The sequence below is a fragment of the Mustela nigripes genome, chromosome 14 (assembly GCF_022355385.1).
Source record: "Mustela nigripes isolate SB6536 chromosome 14, MUSNIG.SB6536, whole genome shotgun sequence".
Classification (NCBI taxonomy): Eukaryota; Metazoa; Chordata; class Mammalia; order Carnivora; family Mustelidae; genus Mustela; species Mustela nigripes.
The window spans coordinates 45,446,201-45,463,542 of NC_081570.1; the positions used below are offsets into that span (position 1 = coordinate 45,446,201).

Consider the following 17,342-nt stretch of genomic DNA (forward strand, 5'->3'; position numbering starts at 1 on the left):
TTTCTTTCTTTCTTTCTTTCTTTCTTTCTTTCTTTCTTTCTTTCTTTCTTTTCTTTTCTTTTCTTTCTTTCTTTTTTTTGAATAAGTTCTACACCCAACATGGGGCTTGAACTCACAAACCTGAGTTCAAGTGTCAAATGTTCTACTGACCAAACTAGCTAGGTGCCTCAGTCACTTAATTGGCTTTTCCTTAGAAAGAAAATTAGATATGCTTCCTGTGAGTTATTCATTCTATAAGTGGAAGCCTGCATCTCCCTCTCCCCTTCACCCATTTTGCTTATTCCCCCAAACCCCCCTTCTGGCAGTCATTGGTTCTCTATAGGTCTGATGCTGCTTTTTGTTTATTTGTTTTTTCATATCTTTTTTTAAAATTCCACCTATAAGTGAAATCATATGGTATTTATTTTCTCAGATTTATTTTACTTAGCACAGTACCCTCTAGGTCCATTCATTTTGTTATAAATAGCACAATCTCATCTTTTCTTTTTTTTTTTTTTAAAGATTATTTATTTATTTGACAGACAAGTAGGCAGAGGCAGGCAGAGAGAGAGAGAGAGAAAGAGAGAGAGAGAGAGGGGAGGAAACAGGCTCCCTGCCTAGCAGAGAGCCTGATGTGGGGCTCGATCCCAGAACCCTGGGATCATGACCTGAGCCTAAGGCAGAGGCTTTAATCCACTGAGCCACCCAGGCACCCCCAATTTCATCTTTTCTTAGGGCTGTGCAGTACTCCATTGTATATGTACACTACATGTTCCTTACCGTTTGTCTGTTGATAGACACTTAGGTTGCTTCCATATCTTAGCTATTGTAAGTAATGCTGCAATAAACATATGAGTGCTTATATTTTTTTGAATTAGTGTTTTTATTTTCTCTGGGTAAAAACCCAGTAGTGGAATTATTGGGTCATATGGTATTTCTATTTTAAATTTTTTGAGGAACTTCTATACTGTTTTTCACAGTGACTATTACCAATTTACATTCCCACTAGCAGTGTGGAATTCCTTTTTCTCTGCATCCTTGTCAACACTTATTATTTCTTGTCTTTTTTATTTTAGTCCTTGGCAATGTTAATTGTGTAACATGATATCTCCTTGTGGCTTTGATTTGCATGTCCCTGATTACAGGAGTTGAGCATACTTTCATGTGTCTATTGATTACCTACATGTCTTCTTTGGAAAAATGTGTGTTTAGGTCCTCCTCTGCTTGTTTTTAATTGATTGGATTTTTTATTTTGTTTTGTTTTGGTGTTGAGTTGTATTCCTTATGTATTTTGGACTTTAGCTCCTTACTGCATATATAATTTGCAAGTATATTCTCCCATTTAGTAGGGTGTCTTTTTGCTTTGTTGATGGTTTCCTTCACTGTGCAAAAAGCTTTTTATTTGATGTAATTCTGATAGTTTATTTTTGCTTTTGTTCCTCTTGCCTTAGGAGACATATTTAGAAAATTGTTAAGGCTGGTGTCAGAGATATTATTGTCTGTGTTTTTCTTAGGATCTCACATTTAAGTCTTTAATCATTGTGAGTTTATTTTTTGTGTATGATGTTAGAAAGTGGTCCCGTTTCATTCTTTTACATGTAGCTCTCCAATTTTCCCAACACCATTTATTGAAGAGATTGTCTTTTCTTCTTTGCATGTTCTTGCCTCTTTTGTCTTAGATTAATTGACCACATAAGCATAGGTTTATTTTTGGGCTCTCTATTCTGTTCTGTTTATGTGTCTATTTTTGTGCCAATACCATTGCTTTAATTATTGCAGCTTTATAGCATATCTTGAAATCTGGGATTGTGATACTTCCAGCTTTATTTTTCTTTCTCAAGATTACTTTGGCTATTTGAGGTCTTTTATAGTTCCATACAAATTTTAGGATTGTTTTTTCTAGTTCTGTGAAAAATGTTTTTGGTATTTTGATAGGTATTGCTTGGAATCTGCAGATAGGTTTGGGCAGTATAGACATTTTAACAATACTAATTCTGTCAATCCATGAATATAGTCTTTAACCTCCTTGTTATATTTTAGTATTTCTGGTGCAGTTGTAAATGGAATTATGTTCTTAATTTCTCTTTCTAGTACTTTGTTATTAGCATATAGAAATGCTACTGATTTCTAGGTATCCCACAATTTCACTGAATTTATTCTAGTAGTTTTTTGGTGGAGTCTTTAGGATTTTTTATGTAGAATGTCATGTCATCTGCAAAGGCATCCATACTCGATGGATATTAAACTGTCACAGTTTAACAACTTCTTTACCAGTATGGATGCCTTCTATTTCTTTGTCTTGTCTGATTGCTGTAGTTAGGACTTCCAGGACCATATTGAATAAAAGTGGTGCTCTCAATTTTATTGATCTTCTATTTTTTATTTAAATTTATTTATTTATTTGAGTATCTCTACATCCCATGTGAGGCTTGATTTCAACACCCCAAGACTGAGTCACATGCTCTTCTTATTGAGCAAGCTAGGTGCCTCTTACTGATTTTTTTCTATTGTTTTTTAATTTTTATGTCATTTATTTCTGCTCTGATTCTTTATTATTTTCTTCAACTCACCTTGGACTTTGTTCTTTTTTTTTTTTTTAATTCCTTTATGTGCAAGTTTAGGTTGTTTATTTGACCTTTTTCTTATTTCTTGAGGTAGGGCTATATTGCCCTATTAGAACTGCGTTTGCTGCATCTCGAAGATGTTGGATTGTTGTGTTCTCATTTTCATGTGTTTCCATAACTCATTTAAGTCATTTAGTCTTAAGTACCAAAATAGAGTATCAGGTAATAGTGATAGAAAGACTTAATTTCTGATGGGGAAATGAACTGATATTGTCTCAGGCCAACTCTCATAAACATTCTGGTTACTGCTTATCTTGATAGAGTTAATTCAGAAACTGTTCCTGAAAACAAAAGCTGACTATGACTTTTTAATTGGCAGTTTTCTTATGGTAAATAATTATGGTCCTTCGTGCAAATGAATGAATTAGAAATAAATATTTAGATTATTTCCTTATTTATCATTTTATAAGCATTTATATCATTGATATAATTCACATACTGTATATTTGTCCCTTCAAATTGTATAATTCAGTGGTTCTTAGTATATTTACAAAGTTGTATAGTCATCACCATTTTCTAATTCCCTTAAGGAAACTCTATACCCATTAGCAGTCATTACTCATTTCCCCCTCCTTTTATGCCTTGGAAGCCAGTAATCTACTTTCTGCCTTTATGGGTTTGTCTGTCCTGGAAATTTCATATGAATGGAATCCTGTAGCATGTAGCCTTTGGAATCTGGCTACTTTCACACAGCATAATGTTTTCACTGTTCATTCATGGCGTAGCATGTATAGTACTTTATTCCTTTGTTCTTTAAAAATACTCCATTGTACAGATACACTACATTTTGTTTATCTGTCCATCAGTTAATGGATACTTGAGTTATTTCTGCTTTGGGGCTCTTAAGAATAATGTTGCTATACACATTCATGTACAAGTTTTTTATGGTCACATGTTTCCATTTCTTTTGGATGTATGCCTTTAATTTGTAATTCTTGTTGCTGTTCCTTTTGTTAGTGATTTTACTGAATTAATTCCCCAGATTTTGTACTTTTTGTCATGGTTGGCCACTGAAATCTCTGATTAGTTAGCTTAATGGTCATCTTATTATTACAGTTTTCCTTAAATGCCTTGATCTAGTAAGTCTCACAGCCTTTGCTAAGTGATTGTGTGTACATGTTGGAGTATGTCTTCATTGCTCCAAAGAGAAGCTTTTAACTCTGATTTAGTCTTTATTCCACATTAGCAGAGAGCTTCAAAGTCAGCCAGTGATTAGAAATGAGGGTCTTTCTTAGGTAAGCACACAGCCCTGCATAATATATGCCTGGGCTGCTTGAGTCCCAGGAATATATCAGAGTATTTCAAAGACCTCAGTGGAACTATTATTCCTGAACTTTTCATTTTAAGGTTTATGGTTAGCTTCTTGTTTGCCCCAAATCTTACTGCCTCTTCAGTCAGTTGAGATGTCACAGTTACCATTGGTGGTTGTTTTTTTTTTTTAAAGATTTTATTTATTTCTTTGACAGACAGAGATCACAAGTAGGCAGAGGCAGGCAGAGAGAGAGAAGGGGAAGCAGCCTTCCTGCGGAGCAGAGAGCCCGATGCAGGGCTTGATCCCAGGACCCTGAGATTATGACCTTAACCCACTGAACCACCCAGGTGCCTGCCATTGGTTGTTTTTGACAAATGTCCTGGGGAGAAGGCTATTTGCAGTGAGGGAACTCTGAATCAGGTCAGAAAAAGACAAGGCATCCAAAATGGAGATTTCCAGGGAACTTCCAGACGTGTCAAATAATTACAGTTTCCTGAGGCTAGGACTTTTGGAGAATTCTAAACCTATTCTGCTCTAATTCTAAACCTATCTTTCCTTTAGTGGTTGTTAGGCCGTTATTAGGTTATTAGGTGTTCTGGGCTACCATGATTGTGAGACTGCTGGTTTTCAAGGCTACCATAGAAGTGGGAAAAGGAAGATGGGTATAAGGCAACTTAAAATGTTTCAGATCTCAGTGTTTTTATTGAGATCAGCTATTTTCTTGAGTAAACACTTCTCAGATTATTGCAGGCTTTTGGTAAATTTCCATGGTTTTAGGAAAGTTATTTTGATGATATTTTTAAAAAATATTTTATTTATTAATTGACACAGAGAGACACAGCGAGAGAGGGAACACAAGCACGGGTAGTGGGAGAGGGAGAAGCAGGCTTCCTGCTGAGCAGGGAGCCCAGTGCGGGGCTCGATCCCAGGACCCCGGGATCATGACCTGAGCCGAAGGCAGACACTTAATGACTGAGCCACCCAGGTGCCCTGATTTTGATGATTTTTGCTAGTACTCTGAATGATTTCATGGAAGAGTGAATTTTTGGAGTTCATTTGGAAATGCTCATCTTCCCTATTTGTCACTAATATTTTTAAAATGTTAGATATATAATGTCTCCTGTTTTATGGGAGAAATTAATATATCGCATCTTTATTACCAAGCCTTTGGTGCTTAGTATGATATAGGAAATAAACACATTAATGGATTAATTTTGATTTTCATATTTTATGTATTTGTCACTTATTTATTATGCATTTATTGAACATATACATTGTGTTTGGTAGTTGAATACAACTAAATAAGGCATGGTCTCTGTTTCAAGGAGCTCTGAGTTTGGTGAGTAAGATTAAGAAAAAAATCAATACCTATAAGAAAGTGTGAGTGTTACAATAGAAAGATCTACTAGAAGCTGTAGAAGATTCATCCTCAAGGCCTGGCACACCATCATTTCTTACTTGGACTATTTTATCAGCATTATCATCATCATCATTTTTGTCTCTTCAGTTTCTGTATCACAAGCAAGATTATCTTTACAGAATGCAAATTAGATTATGTCACCCATGTCTCTGTAAAATCTTTCAGTGATTTTCATCAAGCATAGGATCTAGTCCCAGAATCTTTCTTCTAGCCTATAGCTGTCAGAAATATTTGATAGCTTTTGCCCCTCCAACCTATAACTCCTGTTTTCATGAGTTTCATGGCCTCAGTTCTGTTCTGGAACATGGCACAACTCTTTGTCTCAGTCTTTACCTGCATTGTTTTTTGTGCTGGGAATACCTGTTTCCCAGCTCTTTGCTCCCAGCTGACTTCTAATCATTCTGATACCTGCTTAAATATTACTCCATAGCTTCCCTAATTACATGGCTCCCGTTTTGATTTATATATTTTTATCTTACCCTATGTTTTCCTCTTATAATCTTTATCACAGGATTTTCATATTTGTATATTTGAAACTATATATTTATTTTTGTGAATATTTATCTGTATTCTGCTAGAATATAATCTGAGAGGAAGAATGTCTTTTTGCTATACTATACTTAGTTAAAATTCATAAATGAAACAATCAGTCAATAGAAAGCATTGAAGCAAAATATAGATTGATCTGAATTTAGTTTAGAGGGTGCCCAGTTCTATCATGTAGCAGTGCTTGTGTAGTCTCGAAGGAATAATACATAGTTGGTCAGATGAAAAGAGGCAGGATGTTCTTGGATGTGCAAAAGCTCAGAAGTGTGATAAAATAAGATTTAGGAGACTGATTGTCAATCTTTTTGGTTTTAGTACCCCTTTATAGTCTTAAAATTGAGGCTTCCAAAGAGTTGTGTTGTTTAATGCAGGTCATATCAGTATTTATCATATAAAAATTTGAAACTGAGAAACCTAAAAAAAAAAAACACTTAATTCACTTAAAAATAACAGTAAAGCTACTACATGTTAATCTAAATAACACATCTTTTATGAAAAATTTAAAAAATGGTAATAAGAGTAGAATTATTTTTCAGAGTCTCTTAGGTGTTGGGCTTACTAAGCTAGGTTCTTAGGTCTACTTCTTCAGTCTGTTGCAGTATGTTTGTATTGGTTGCAGTCTATGAAGAAAATCTGATACCACTCAAATAAGTGGTTGGAAAAGGAGGAACATTTTAACAGTCTTTCAGAGAGTTGTGGATATTTTTCTTTGATCTTAAGCCAAAGCTTAACTTGTTAGTTACAGTATAAATTAGAAAACATCTCAGTGTATATTTGTACTTTATTAATTAAAATTCACTGGTCTTTTTTTGTGTGTGTTTTATGGATATTTTACCTTGGTCATTCTGAAAATACCGGCTTGTAGATATTTTACCTTGGTCATTCTGAAAATACCGGGTTATTGAGTTAAAAAGATTTTCCAAATGGTGACATACATGTTCATTATAAAGTATTAAAAACCATGTTCATTGTTACCATTATAAAGTTATTAGAAAAGTCTTAAAGTTGTAGGAAGCTGTCAAACTCATGGAGGCAGATACAAATTATATAAATTTCTAAAATTTTGCTTGAAAGGTTGAACTTTATCATTGGCAAAAAATACTGCTAGTTGTTTCCTTTGAAGTGACAGGCTCATTTTACTAATTTTTCAGAAATGTCAGCCAAGTACCCAAGTCTGAATAATCATAGTTATTCAGGGGTGGGGTTTAATTAGCTCATTCAGGATCATATAGAGAACAGGTCTTTCTGATTCTGTTATATTTTATTGCCCCATGTCTAAATTATTTGGGACTTGCCAAAGCATGTTCTTACAATAGTGTATTGTGGTATTTTTCCTAGAGAGCATGAATGGTTTAAACAAGATTTGCCCAGTTACTTATTTCCTGAAGACCCCTCCTATGATGCTAACGTCATTGATGATGAGGCTGTGAAAGAAGTGTGTGAAAAATTTGAGTGTACAGAATCAGAAGTAATGAACAGTTTATATAGTGGTGACCCTCAAGACCAGCTTGCAGTGGCTTATCATCTTATCATTGACAATCGGAGAATAATGAACCAAGCCAGTGAGTTCTACCTCGCCTCTAGTCCCCCATCTGGTTCTTTTATGGATGATAGTACCATGCATATTCCCCCAGGCCTGAAACCTCATCCAGAAAGGATGCCACCCCTTATAGCAGACAGTCCTAAAGCGAGATGTCCATTGGATGCACTGAATACAACTAAGCCCAAATCTTTAGCTGTGAAAAAAGCCAAGTGGCATCTTGGAATCAGAAGTCAAAGCAAACCGTATGACATTATGGCTGAAGTCTACCGAGCTATGAAGCAGCTGGATTTTGAATGGAAGGTAGGAAATTGTAATATCTTAAGATCATTTGCTTTTTTTTTTTTTTTTTTTTTGGTATAGTAAGCTGCTCTGATCTACTGAGTTGAGTACTTAGGTCTCTAAAAAAGTTGTTTTTGATTTAGATACAAATTTAGTGGTCTTGGTGTTTCTGGATGATAAACCCCATTTTTTCCATTAATATACCAAGTGCATTCCAAACTAAACACAGTTCTGAAAGCATGAAGAGTTGTTAATGCTGCGGACCTACAATATTTTTAGAGACTAGCAGTCTTGGCCAAGAAACAGAAAGTAATCAACCTGAAATCACCTGAGAAAATAGTCCACCTATTTCTGTCTGCATCATAGCAATACAAAGTCATGTGTCTTTGAAGATGCTGTGTTTTACTTTTCTCTCTTTTCTTTTTCCCACTAGCTATAACAGCTAGGGGTCAATACAAGTGATACCATCAGGACATATTTATTCAGTCAACAAATACTTTTCTCTAGGTTAAGAAAATCTCTTTAATTTGGCTAGTGCTTTTAATCCTTGGTTATGGTATATTTTTCTTACTCTTAGCTCCCAATTTTCTTTTTTTTAAATTAGTGCTCAAATTCATTGCAATTCTGTTTGAGTATATGTAGGAAGGAAAGCATTTTTTTTCATTTCAGATATCTTTTACTCTTCTTTTCTTGAGGACTATGAATGTATTTTTAATGACAGAATAAAAATATTCAAATATACCTTGTGTATATTCATTTGACATGTTTGAAACATCATTTCATTTTCATTTTATTTGTACAAGAAATGAATAAACAAGATAATAGTTCCTTAAAACCGTTTAAAAACAGATATGCTTTTCCTAAGCAATTTAGTTAAAAGAAAGACATTAATTTCTTTAAAATTCCATACTGAAAAAAATTTGGAACTAATTTTTCTTTTAAAGATTTTATTTATTTAATTGACAGTGAGAGACACAACAAGAGAGGGAACACAAGCAGGGGGAGTGGGAGAGGAGGAAGCAGGCTTCATGCTAATAAGCAGGGAGCTGGATGTGCGGCTTGATCCCAGGATTCTGGGATCATGACTTGAGCTGAAGGCAGACGCTTAATGACTGAGCCACCCAGGTGCCCTGAAACTCCTCTGATAGATGTTTTGAAAATCCAGAATCATCTTTTTCTGCGCTGCAGTTTTCTTCTGTTCAAAGGGCAGATAATACTTCTTCACAGAATTATAATAAATTTTGTGACAGTACCTGTTTATACTGCCTAATGCAAACTATTAACGTTAGTTCTGTTTTATTCTTCCTACTCCGTATTAATAGGTAAAGGTATTCAAGTTGAGTCTGGGTGACCAGAATTGTTGTTGACATTTAGAGCAAAGGTATAGCTAGAATGAAGGCTGGACTCTATAATCTCTGAGTTCCCTTTAAATTTCTGGTGATCTGCACAGACAATTTTATTAGTGGAGATTAAATAAATATTAAAGTGTCATGTAATATTAGAAGATGATTCAGGAATTCCTTCTCTACCCCACCTGTCAGCTATTTCAATATTCTTTGCAATAAGAATAAGGGAGACACTGTAGCTTGTTATTTTTAACATTTTTCCTTTAAAAATGTTTCTCATTTTAGGTAGTGAATGCATACCATCTTCGTGTAAGAAGAAAAAATCCAGTGACTGGCAATTATGTGAAAATGAGCTTACAACTTTATCTGGTTGACAACAGAAGCTATCTTTTGGACTTTAAAAGCATTGATGGTAAGGAAGCTATGCAGGCATGAGCTCTGAGAAGATAAAACTTGGCACTAGTTGACAAGATGTTAAAATCATCTCAAAGACATGGTGGGTGGGTCTTCTATGCTGGTTTTAAAGTAATCTAGAGTTAACTAAAAATGCAAGTGAAATAAAGAGTATTGAAGACGTGGAATATCTCTAACCCAGCACTTCTTCAAAAGACATGCCTCCTTGGCATAAAATACTCGCTTGCAGTGTTCGTTGTGGAGCTAAAGTAAGGAATAACAGGGAGGCAGTTTTTACCTAATATTACATGATGCTGTCCGGTTCTTTGTCACATTTCTTCATTCATATTTTCTTATTGTTAGGATTGTAGTATCTAAACTTCTCTGTTCATCAGCTTTCCTCATCCTGGTTGGCCAAATGAGTCTCTCCTTGTATTCAGGTTGGATTTTGATGCCCCAATCATTTAGGAGATGAAGGAATCAGGAAGGTGGCTGTGGTTTGTGTCTAAGTGTTTAGTGGGTGCCAGAAGTCAAACCCTCATGAACCATATGTTCAGTCCAGAGGCCCAAGTGGGATAAAAACAGTAAACCAAGGGTCAGGTGCAGGACAGAACCAGAGGAGAACTGAGTTCACAGTTAGGGAAGTTGTTTTCAACAGAACAGTTAAATTTTATTCTGAGCTATCACTGCCTGTCATCAGAATTACCCAGAGTTCTTAGTAAAATGCAGATTGTTGGGAACTACCCTTAGATCTACCAAATCAGAATTTATTTCTAGAGGTGAGTCCTGGGAAACTGGAAATCTTTATTTATTTATTTATTTTTAAAAGATTTAATTTATTTATTTGACAGACAGATCACAAGCAGGCAGAGAGGCAGGCAGAGAGAGAGGGGGGGAAGCAGACTCCCTGCTGAGCAGAGAGCCTGACTCCGGGGCTCCATCCCAGGACCCTGGGATCATGACCTGAGCTGAAGGCAGAGGCCTTAACCCACTGAGCCACCCAGGCGCCCCTGGAAATCTTTATTTTTAACAAGATTTCCTTACCACATCCCCACCATTGTGTACTGAAGGTTCAGAACCACTGTATAATGGTAACTTTTTATTTTAATGTTTGTTTTTTGTTGTTGATATGCTGCAAGAAAAATAATCATTCAGGGATATTCTGTCTTCAGATGGGATATCAGTTTAAATTCAAGGCGGATGCCAAATACTATTCTGAGAAGGATTTAGGGGTGACATTTTGACTGTTAGTGTTGTAGTTGATGAGTGATGTCTGTTATAATTGTGAGAGGAAAGGGGTATTGCTACCCCTGCTCTTAAAACTCTGAAACATGCCATCCATGAAGTTTCCCTTGTTCAGATATGTTTACTCAGTTTTCTGAATATAGCATCTTCATAAGAAGGGCTTGGGCAAATACACATTTCATATAAATTGCTCTTCTTTCATCCATTTCAGATGAGGTGGTGGAGCAGAGGTCTGGTTCTTCAACACCTCAGCGTTCCTGTTCTGCTGCTGGCTTACATAGACCAAGATCAAGTTTTGATTCTGTAACTGCGGAGAGCCATTCACTTTCTGGCTCTCTCACTGGCTCTTTGACTGGAAGCACATTGTCTTCAGTTCCACCCCGTCTAGGCAGTCACACCATGGATTTTTTTGAAATGTGTGCCAGTCTTATCACTACTTTAGCCCGTTGATGATGTTTCTTTAGTTTCTGTCTTTCTGTTATAGCACTGTGAAAATCAGATAGATTCTTAAAATTATTATTTTACTTATGGATATCATACACTCTGGAATACTGATGGAGAGTCGTGAGTATTTCCAGGGGACACTCAATGACATTGAAATTATTGAAAACAAAAAACTCCGACATTTTATTTACATATAGACGTCTATACTTCTGTTTTGCCTATGATAAATTCATAGAGGCAGTATCTTTAATTGGTGAACATTGATGAAGAGTATTGTTACTTTAAAATTGTGAGTTCACTACAGATGATTAATACACCTTCACTGGTGAGTCATCTCAGTCAAAGGGTGGTTTGGCAATACCTCTTTGCTCTACTATTTAGTGTAGGTAAATCCAGTTTGTTTCCTAAAGTTCAGCAGGCTTTAAGCTGTGTTATGCACCCAGTCTTCTTGCACAAGATTAAGAAAAAACTAACACAGCCATTAGTAAGATGGTATTTAAATGTTGAAATCTTAAAGGCTGGCCCCCAGAATTTCAGAAGCCAAGTTCTTCTAGTAGTTTTAGGTTTTGAAAATACTGCCTAGTGTTTAACAGAAGGGTTGTGGTCCTGAAACAGATAACTGGTTTCCAGGTTCCTTAAAAACAGCTTATTAAAAAAAAAAAACAAAAAAACAAAAAAACAAAAAAAAACAGCTTATAACCAGCTAGAGATTTTATTTGAGATTTCCTTGGATAATATATTTACTTAAGAGTCTTCGGTGTTCTACTCAGTATTAGAACATCTGAAATTACAATTTTTGGTTTTTCATAAAAAACATTTTTTTAAACTTAACATCATTTAAAAACATGCCTTCAAAACTACCTTTCTCAAATTCTTTTTGCCTCTATTTATTTTTGTATTTCACAAGCATGATAAAATAGTTAAATGAAACAAAGCAAAATACCAACAGTCCCTTAAAATAGAACTTTTACCTTTGGTTTAATGTATGTGGTGGTGGGGAGTGTGTGCCTATGTCCCCCTGCATCCCACAATGCTAATTATTCATCTAAAGTTCAAGTTTATTATCACAGCCATCTCCCCACCCCCGCCCCCCCCCCCCCCGCCCCTACCTTCCCACCACCAGTTTCTTTGTTGTCTGATCCTTAGTGGCTGATTTACTTAGCTTTTAAATCTTTTCTGGTTCCCTTTCTTTGTTCTGAATCTTGGTTGCTAGCCATCCAGTTTGAAAACACTGTTCTGGCCCTAAGGGTTTTTTTGTACCTCCAAAGCTTAGTGGGTTGTGACCTTACCTGTTGAGGCTGTTAGGCTAGGGAAGCCTTAAACATTAAAAAAAAAAAAAAAATTCTCTCTTGAATAAATGTATGTGTTGTTTACATATATACATATATGTATTCACACACCAGTGCTTTTAAAGGAAAAACCAAGCAGTTTCTTTGTTTTGCTTTGTGCAGGTTTTTTTTTTTTAAGTTTAAAAAGAAACCTATATACAGCAGATTAGATAATAGCTCATTGCTTATATTGTTTTAGTCAAAGTATTTAATTTTTCAATTATGTGTAATTTATCTAATTTGTATTTATTCATTTGTTTAATGTGTTATAATTACACTCTCATTCACCTAACTTACCCTATATAAAATTAAGCTCTTGAAAACAGGTTTCTGTTTGCCAAAAATAATGTTTTCTACCAAGAAGCAAATGAAAATCTTTGGCCAAGTTTCTCTTATGTTTTTGGAAGATAAGCATGTCTGTCTTTAAGTAGTTTCGAGTCAGGAGTTTGCAGTGTGTCACATCATATTGGTTTATAGAACTTTTTAAAAATGGTGTTAAGTAACTTTTAAGTCTGACTTCATAATATCTAAAGGAATCTTTGCTCACCAATTTGGGAAAAAGTGTGGGTTTGCATTAAACTCTTTTTAAGTTTAAACCTTTGAAAGATTGCCATCTAGTGGCACCAAAGGGTACTTTTTGTGATTGTTTTTAGAGGGATAATCGTTCTGCTGTGCGTTATAGATAGGGCATAATTTTAACGTCTTCAAATGTGTAAATACCTCTTTTGGGAAGAACAGGTCCACCTCATACGATTTGCTTTACTATGATTGATCTTAGAAATAGGAATTCTGATGATTCCTTATCCCTAATGACAAAATCCCTAACAATTTTGAAGGTGGAAAAACAGCAAGGAATACAGTGGCATTTTAGCTTTGTTAGTCGAATAAATCAGATATTAAGAACTTACTCATATAAAAATACTTTATATTGGTGATTATCATGTTTATTGAGAATTAAAAATATTATATGCTATTTTCTCATTCGTGCCAGTATTTGTGAATATCTACATTTTGATGGCTATCTGTTGAATTTTAGGAGAACCAGGGTTGCAGTTTCAGTTCTCTTGTGCTTACATTTTTAAAGCACAGCTACTCTGAATCTAGAAGGTACAGTAAATTGCATTATATTAAGGAGATTTCAGGAGGCTCAGTATGGCATAATAGGGGCCGGAATAATATCAGAGGAGGCTTTTGTTGCTAATGGGCAGGAAAAGGGAAAGAATCAGTTGCTAAATTCCCACATTTCAATATTGTAAGCTGGTTAATCAGGGGTGTGGTATGTGGTTGTTAGATCTGTGGTGGGAAGAATTTCTTCAAGTTAAGATTTTGGAGGAGAGCTTCTATTATTAGGTTATAAAGAGTTAGCTACATCATGGAAATGAACTCCATAAGGTTCTACAATAGCATTTCCCACACTGTATCCCTGAGGTGCTGTGCTGAAAAACGAGTCCATTGAGAAGTTTGGAAAGTGTTATATGTCACACTCTTGCTTGAGGATGGAGTGGATATGAGAATTAAAGACTTTGAAAAGTCCTTCAGTGAAAAAAAGAAAACTTTAACACTGCTTTCCCCAAATTAATTTAACTACTTTTAATCTTAATATTCCATGGGAAAAGGCAAATTTGGAAAATACTATTTTAGGAAACTTACTGTTCCAGGTTGCTATAATTAGTTAATTATAATATATATGTAATATATATATTACATATATATAATAATATATGTAATTATATAATGATAATTAACATAGGAAAGAATAGAATTAAGGTATCTTCTTACCAGTTGCTGGAGAGAATATGGTTCAGAATCAGAAAAATTTCATTTTAACCTGTGGACATACTCATTTGAGCAAATGCTGGCCTAAACAAAATTTTGTGTCTATGATGTGTTTCATAGCACCTTGATTTTCTTAACCAGGTTGTGGTATTGTTTGGGAGCAAAATTTATTAATTGTTGTGTTGAATGGATAGCTGAGAAAACTTAAAGCAGATTACTTGTAAAAAAAAAAAAAAGGCCTAAGAAACTAGTGACTAATGCTTATTATGGCTCTATGGCTTTGTAGGCAATGAGTCTATGACATTGATTCTCACTTTCAAACTGTATAGTCCATGAACATTTTCTAAATACAGGACACCATATTTAGATCTAATTCCTGTAATCTTTAACGGAGGAACAGGTAAATTGAATGGGGAGGTAGGCAAACCTATTTCAAGTTGGATTTTGTTTTGATCAACAAACTTTTGGCACACTTTTGTAACCTCAAGTGTTTTGTTCCTTGGTATTAGTCTGCTATAACAAGAATCTAGGAGCCTAAATTAATTGGAAGTACCAGTATTTCTCTGTCAGAGAATTGGCTGTATGTTTTACAGAAATTCTCCATTTTCTGCAAATAGGGTTCCCATAAGAGCTGCATAATTGTGGGTTGCTTTTTCTTATTCTCTAGCCAGTTTGTACTCAGGGAACATAGACTTTTTTTGTTTTTATATTGGAAGAGACATAATTAAGAAAATAATCATAGACAACTGTTACAGGTTTTCTGACTGTTTGAATTTATTTGTTGCTTCTATTAATGTGAAGTATACTGAGTTAATATCAGCACTGTACCTTCCACTTATAAAATAGAAAAGCTTAGAATATGCTTCCCACAGACACGGTATCTTTGTCTGCCACTGGTTAATAATTTAAATCCTGTTGATGGCTGTGAAATCTCAATATCTAAATGCAAACCATGTTCATGGTTTTGTCTGTTTTTGTTTTTAAAGAACTCCACTTTTTCAATCTGGCATATCTTTACCTGGTCATTCTGTCATTCTGTGACTTTTTAAATAGGGAAGGTAATTTATTTTAATAATCGTTCTCAGAGGCTCTGTTAGAAATTCTGGATGAGGAATATGTGCAATCTGTTAGTAAATCACACCTATGTTGGACCTCAGTTTGTAACCTCTAAAGTGGGAGGATAGGCTAAAAGGCTTCCAAGGTACATTTGAGCTTTAAAGTTCTGTCTTTGCCTTTTTTGTATGATTGTGTTAGTGTTCACTTTTTATATATTTGGAGATTTTATACTAGTGTCAATGTTCTGTATTTGTTTGGTGAGGCATTTTAAAGGTTTATACTTGAAAAAAAATTTAAATACAGCTGTCCTCTAGAATACAAATGGCAAAAGTCATCTAGAAAACTGAACGTGTTAAAACATCATGTGCACTTGGCAGAAGCAAAATATTACTGATTTGAAGTATTAGAAGTGTTCCATACTTTTTTATAGTGATTTTTAGATCCAGAGACCATGTCTATTAATATAGTTAATACACTACAGTAACCTTGTGAGGTATAACCATTTTGTAGTTGAGGAAGCAGGACCACAAAGCTCTTCATAAAGCTTTAATGCCATACAAGTATTCAGCAGTGATCACTGCTCTTTCTGTCCCACCTTCCTCAAGGGGAGAGCAGTCTGAATCACTGAAACATCTGAGGAGTTGAGTAATAAAGATAAACCCAGATTTATTGCTTTCAAGTCTTTGAGTGACATAAAGTAGTCTTAACTGAATATTTCTTAATTATTGGAACTGGTTGATTATACTAACTAAAATTATTTATGATTAGTATATTGATATTTATCAGTACTTTTGAATTATTGAGGGTGCTTATAAAATACTGAAGGTGTTTTAAGCATGATTCTTCCTTTAATTTTATTTACTTGATCCTTGTAGCACAGTCTTTTATAAAAAGTAAAACTAGCTGCAGCCCCTATCTTAAATTATAATAGTTTTTGACTGTTATCTGAATTAGGTTTATCTAAATTTCATGTACACATTGATAATTTTTCATTTTGTATGGGTATTTAGATGATAAACACTGTTTTCATAGAGTATATCTCTGTTCACGAACTACCTAATTATTATTGGCTTGATATTCTCCCAGAAATGTAATGTTTGATGAGCTTTAAAAAAATGATACGTTACTTGAACAAGTTCCTGGCTTCCTTACTAGCCTTTCCACATATAATCTTGATGGATTTTATGCCACTGAACAGTAATAGCATAAAGTAAACAGTAAGAGCATAAAGAACCAGACTCACAGTTGAGACTGGACTGAGTTTTAATTAAACTTTTCAGCCAGAACCTGATAAGTGTCAGCCTGAGTCTAGAAGTTACCAGACTGTGGGCCGGTATTAACGTAGTGAGCCAGTATTCGTATTTACTGCCCCACTTGCAGAGCAGTGCCATTTTGCAGCCGTGACTGTGATGGGATTTTGGGTAACTACTGTTTATATTTAAAGCAGTTTAGGTTTTGCGGAGGTAGCTCATGAGTATTTGGACAAACAAGATAGGTAAATTTCATTTACATTTAAAGTGCAATTAAGGAAACCCCAGAATAGTGTGTTCTTTCCAGGAAAAAAAGCTGAAGTATTTGTAGAGTATCCTAGCATGAAAACTTTTCTGAACATACACAGGATTTTGACAAGGTTTATCTGTGTGATTTTGCAAGGTTAACTGCTTTGTGTTGATTTAAAATTTCAAGGAGGCACAGGAATGGTCTAGCCCCAGTGAATTACATAGTTAATTTTTACTGCTTATAAGAGTTTATTTCTTACTAAAAATCCCTTTTAAGTTAATTTTGTTATAAAGAAAGGCCATTCTTCTAGATGGATAACATTTTCCTGAATGGAAAAAAAATAGATTAATTGCTCTAAACAAAACACCTTAATTGTGCCTTCTCAAATTATAGGAATAGTAATAATTAGTCAAAAATTTGTCTGAAGTTGTTTTTTCTAATTGCTCTTGTTTTCCCTCAGTTCTGCCCTCCACAGATGGTTACATTGTTTGCTTTTGCCTGTTTGGTTTTCAGGCTCCTTTGACTATACCTCACCCTATACTGTCAAAAGCTGTTCACTTGATGTATTTTTCTGTTGCCTTTATGTTGTTTTACTTCTTAAGTCACTTTGG

General features: G+C 34.9%; 1 protein-coding gene across 4 annotated transcripts in view; it reads left to right on the plus strand.

Annotated features, from left to right (window-relative positions):
* The window catches only part of PRKAA2 (protein kinase AMP-activated catalytic subunit alpha 2), a 65,138-nt gene extending 53,368 nt beyond the window's left edge, over positions 1–11,770 (plus strand). For 3 of the 4 annotated variants that reach the window (XM_059374881.1, XM_059374882.1, XM_059374883.1), the window contains 3 exons: positions 7,160–7,664; positions 9,275–9,401; positions 10,839–11,770. In XM_059374881.1, coding sequence (XP_059230864.1) covers positions 7,160–7,664; positions 9,275–9,401; positions 10,839–11,077 — 871 coding nt within the window. In that variant the 3' untranslated portion in view covers positions 11,078–11,770. Of the gene's footprint in view, positions 1–7,159; positions 7,665–9,274; positions 9,402–10,838 lie in introns of those variants that run through there. The other variant, XM_059374884.1, reaches the window with a different exon arrangement.
* The last annotated feature ends 5,572 nt before the right edge of the window (positions 11,771–17,342 follow it).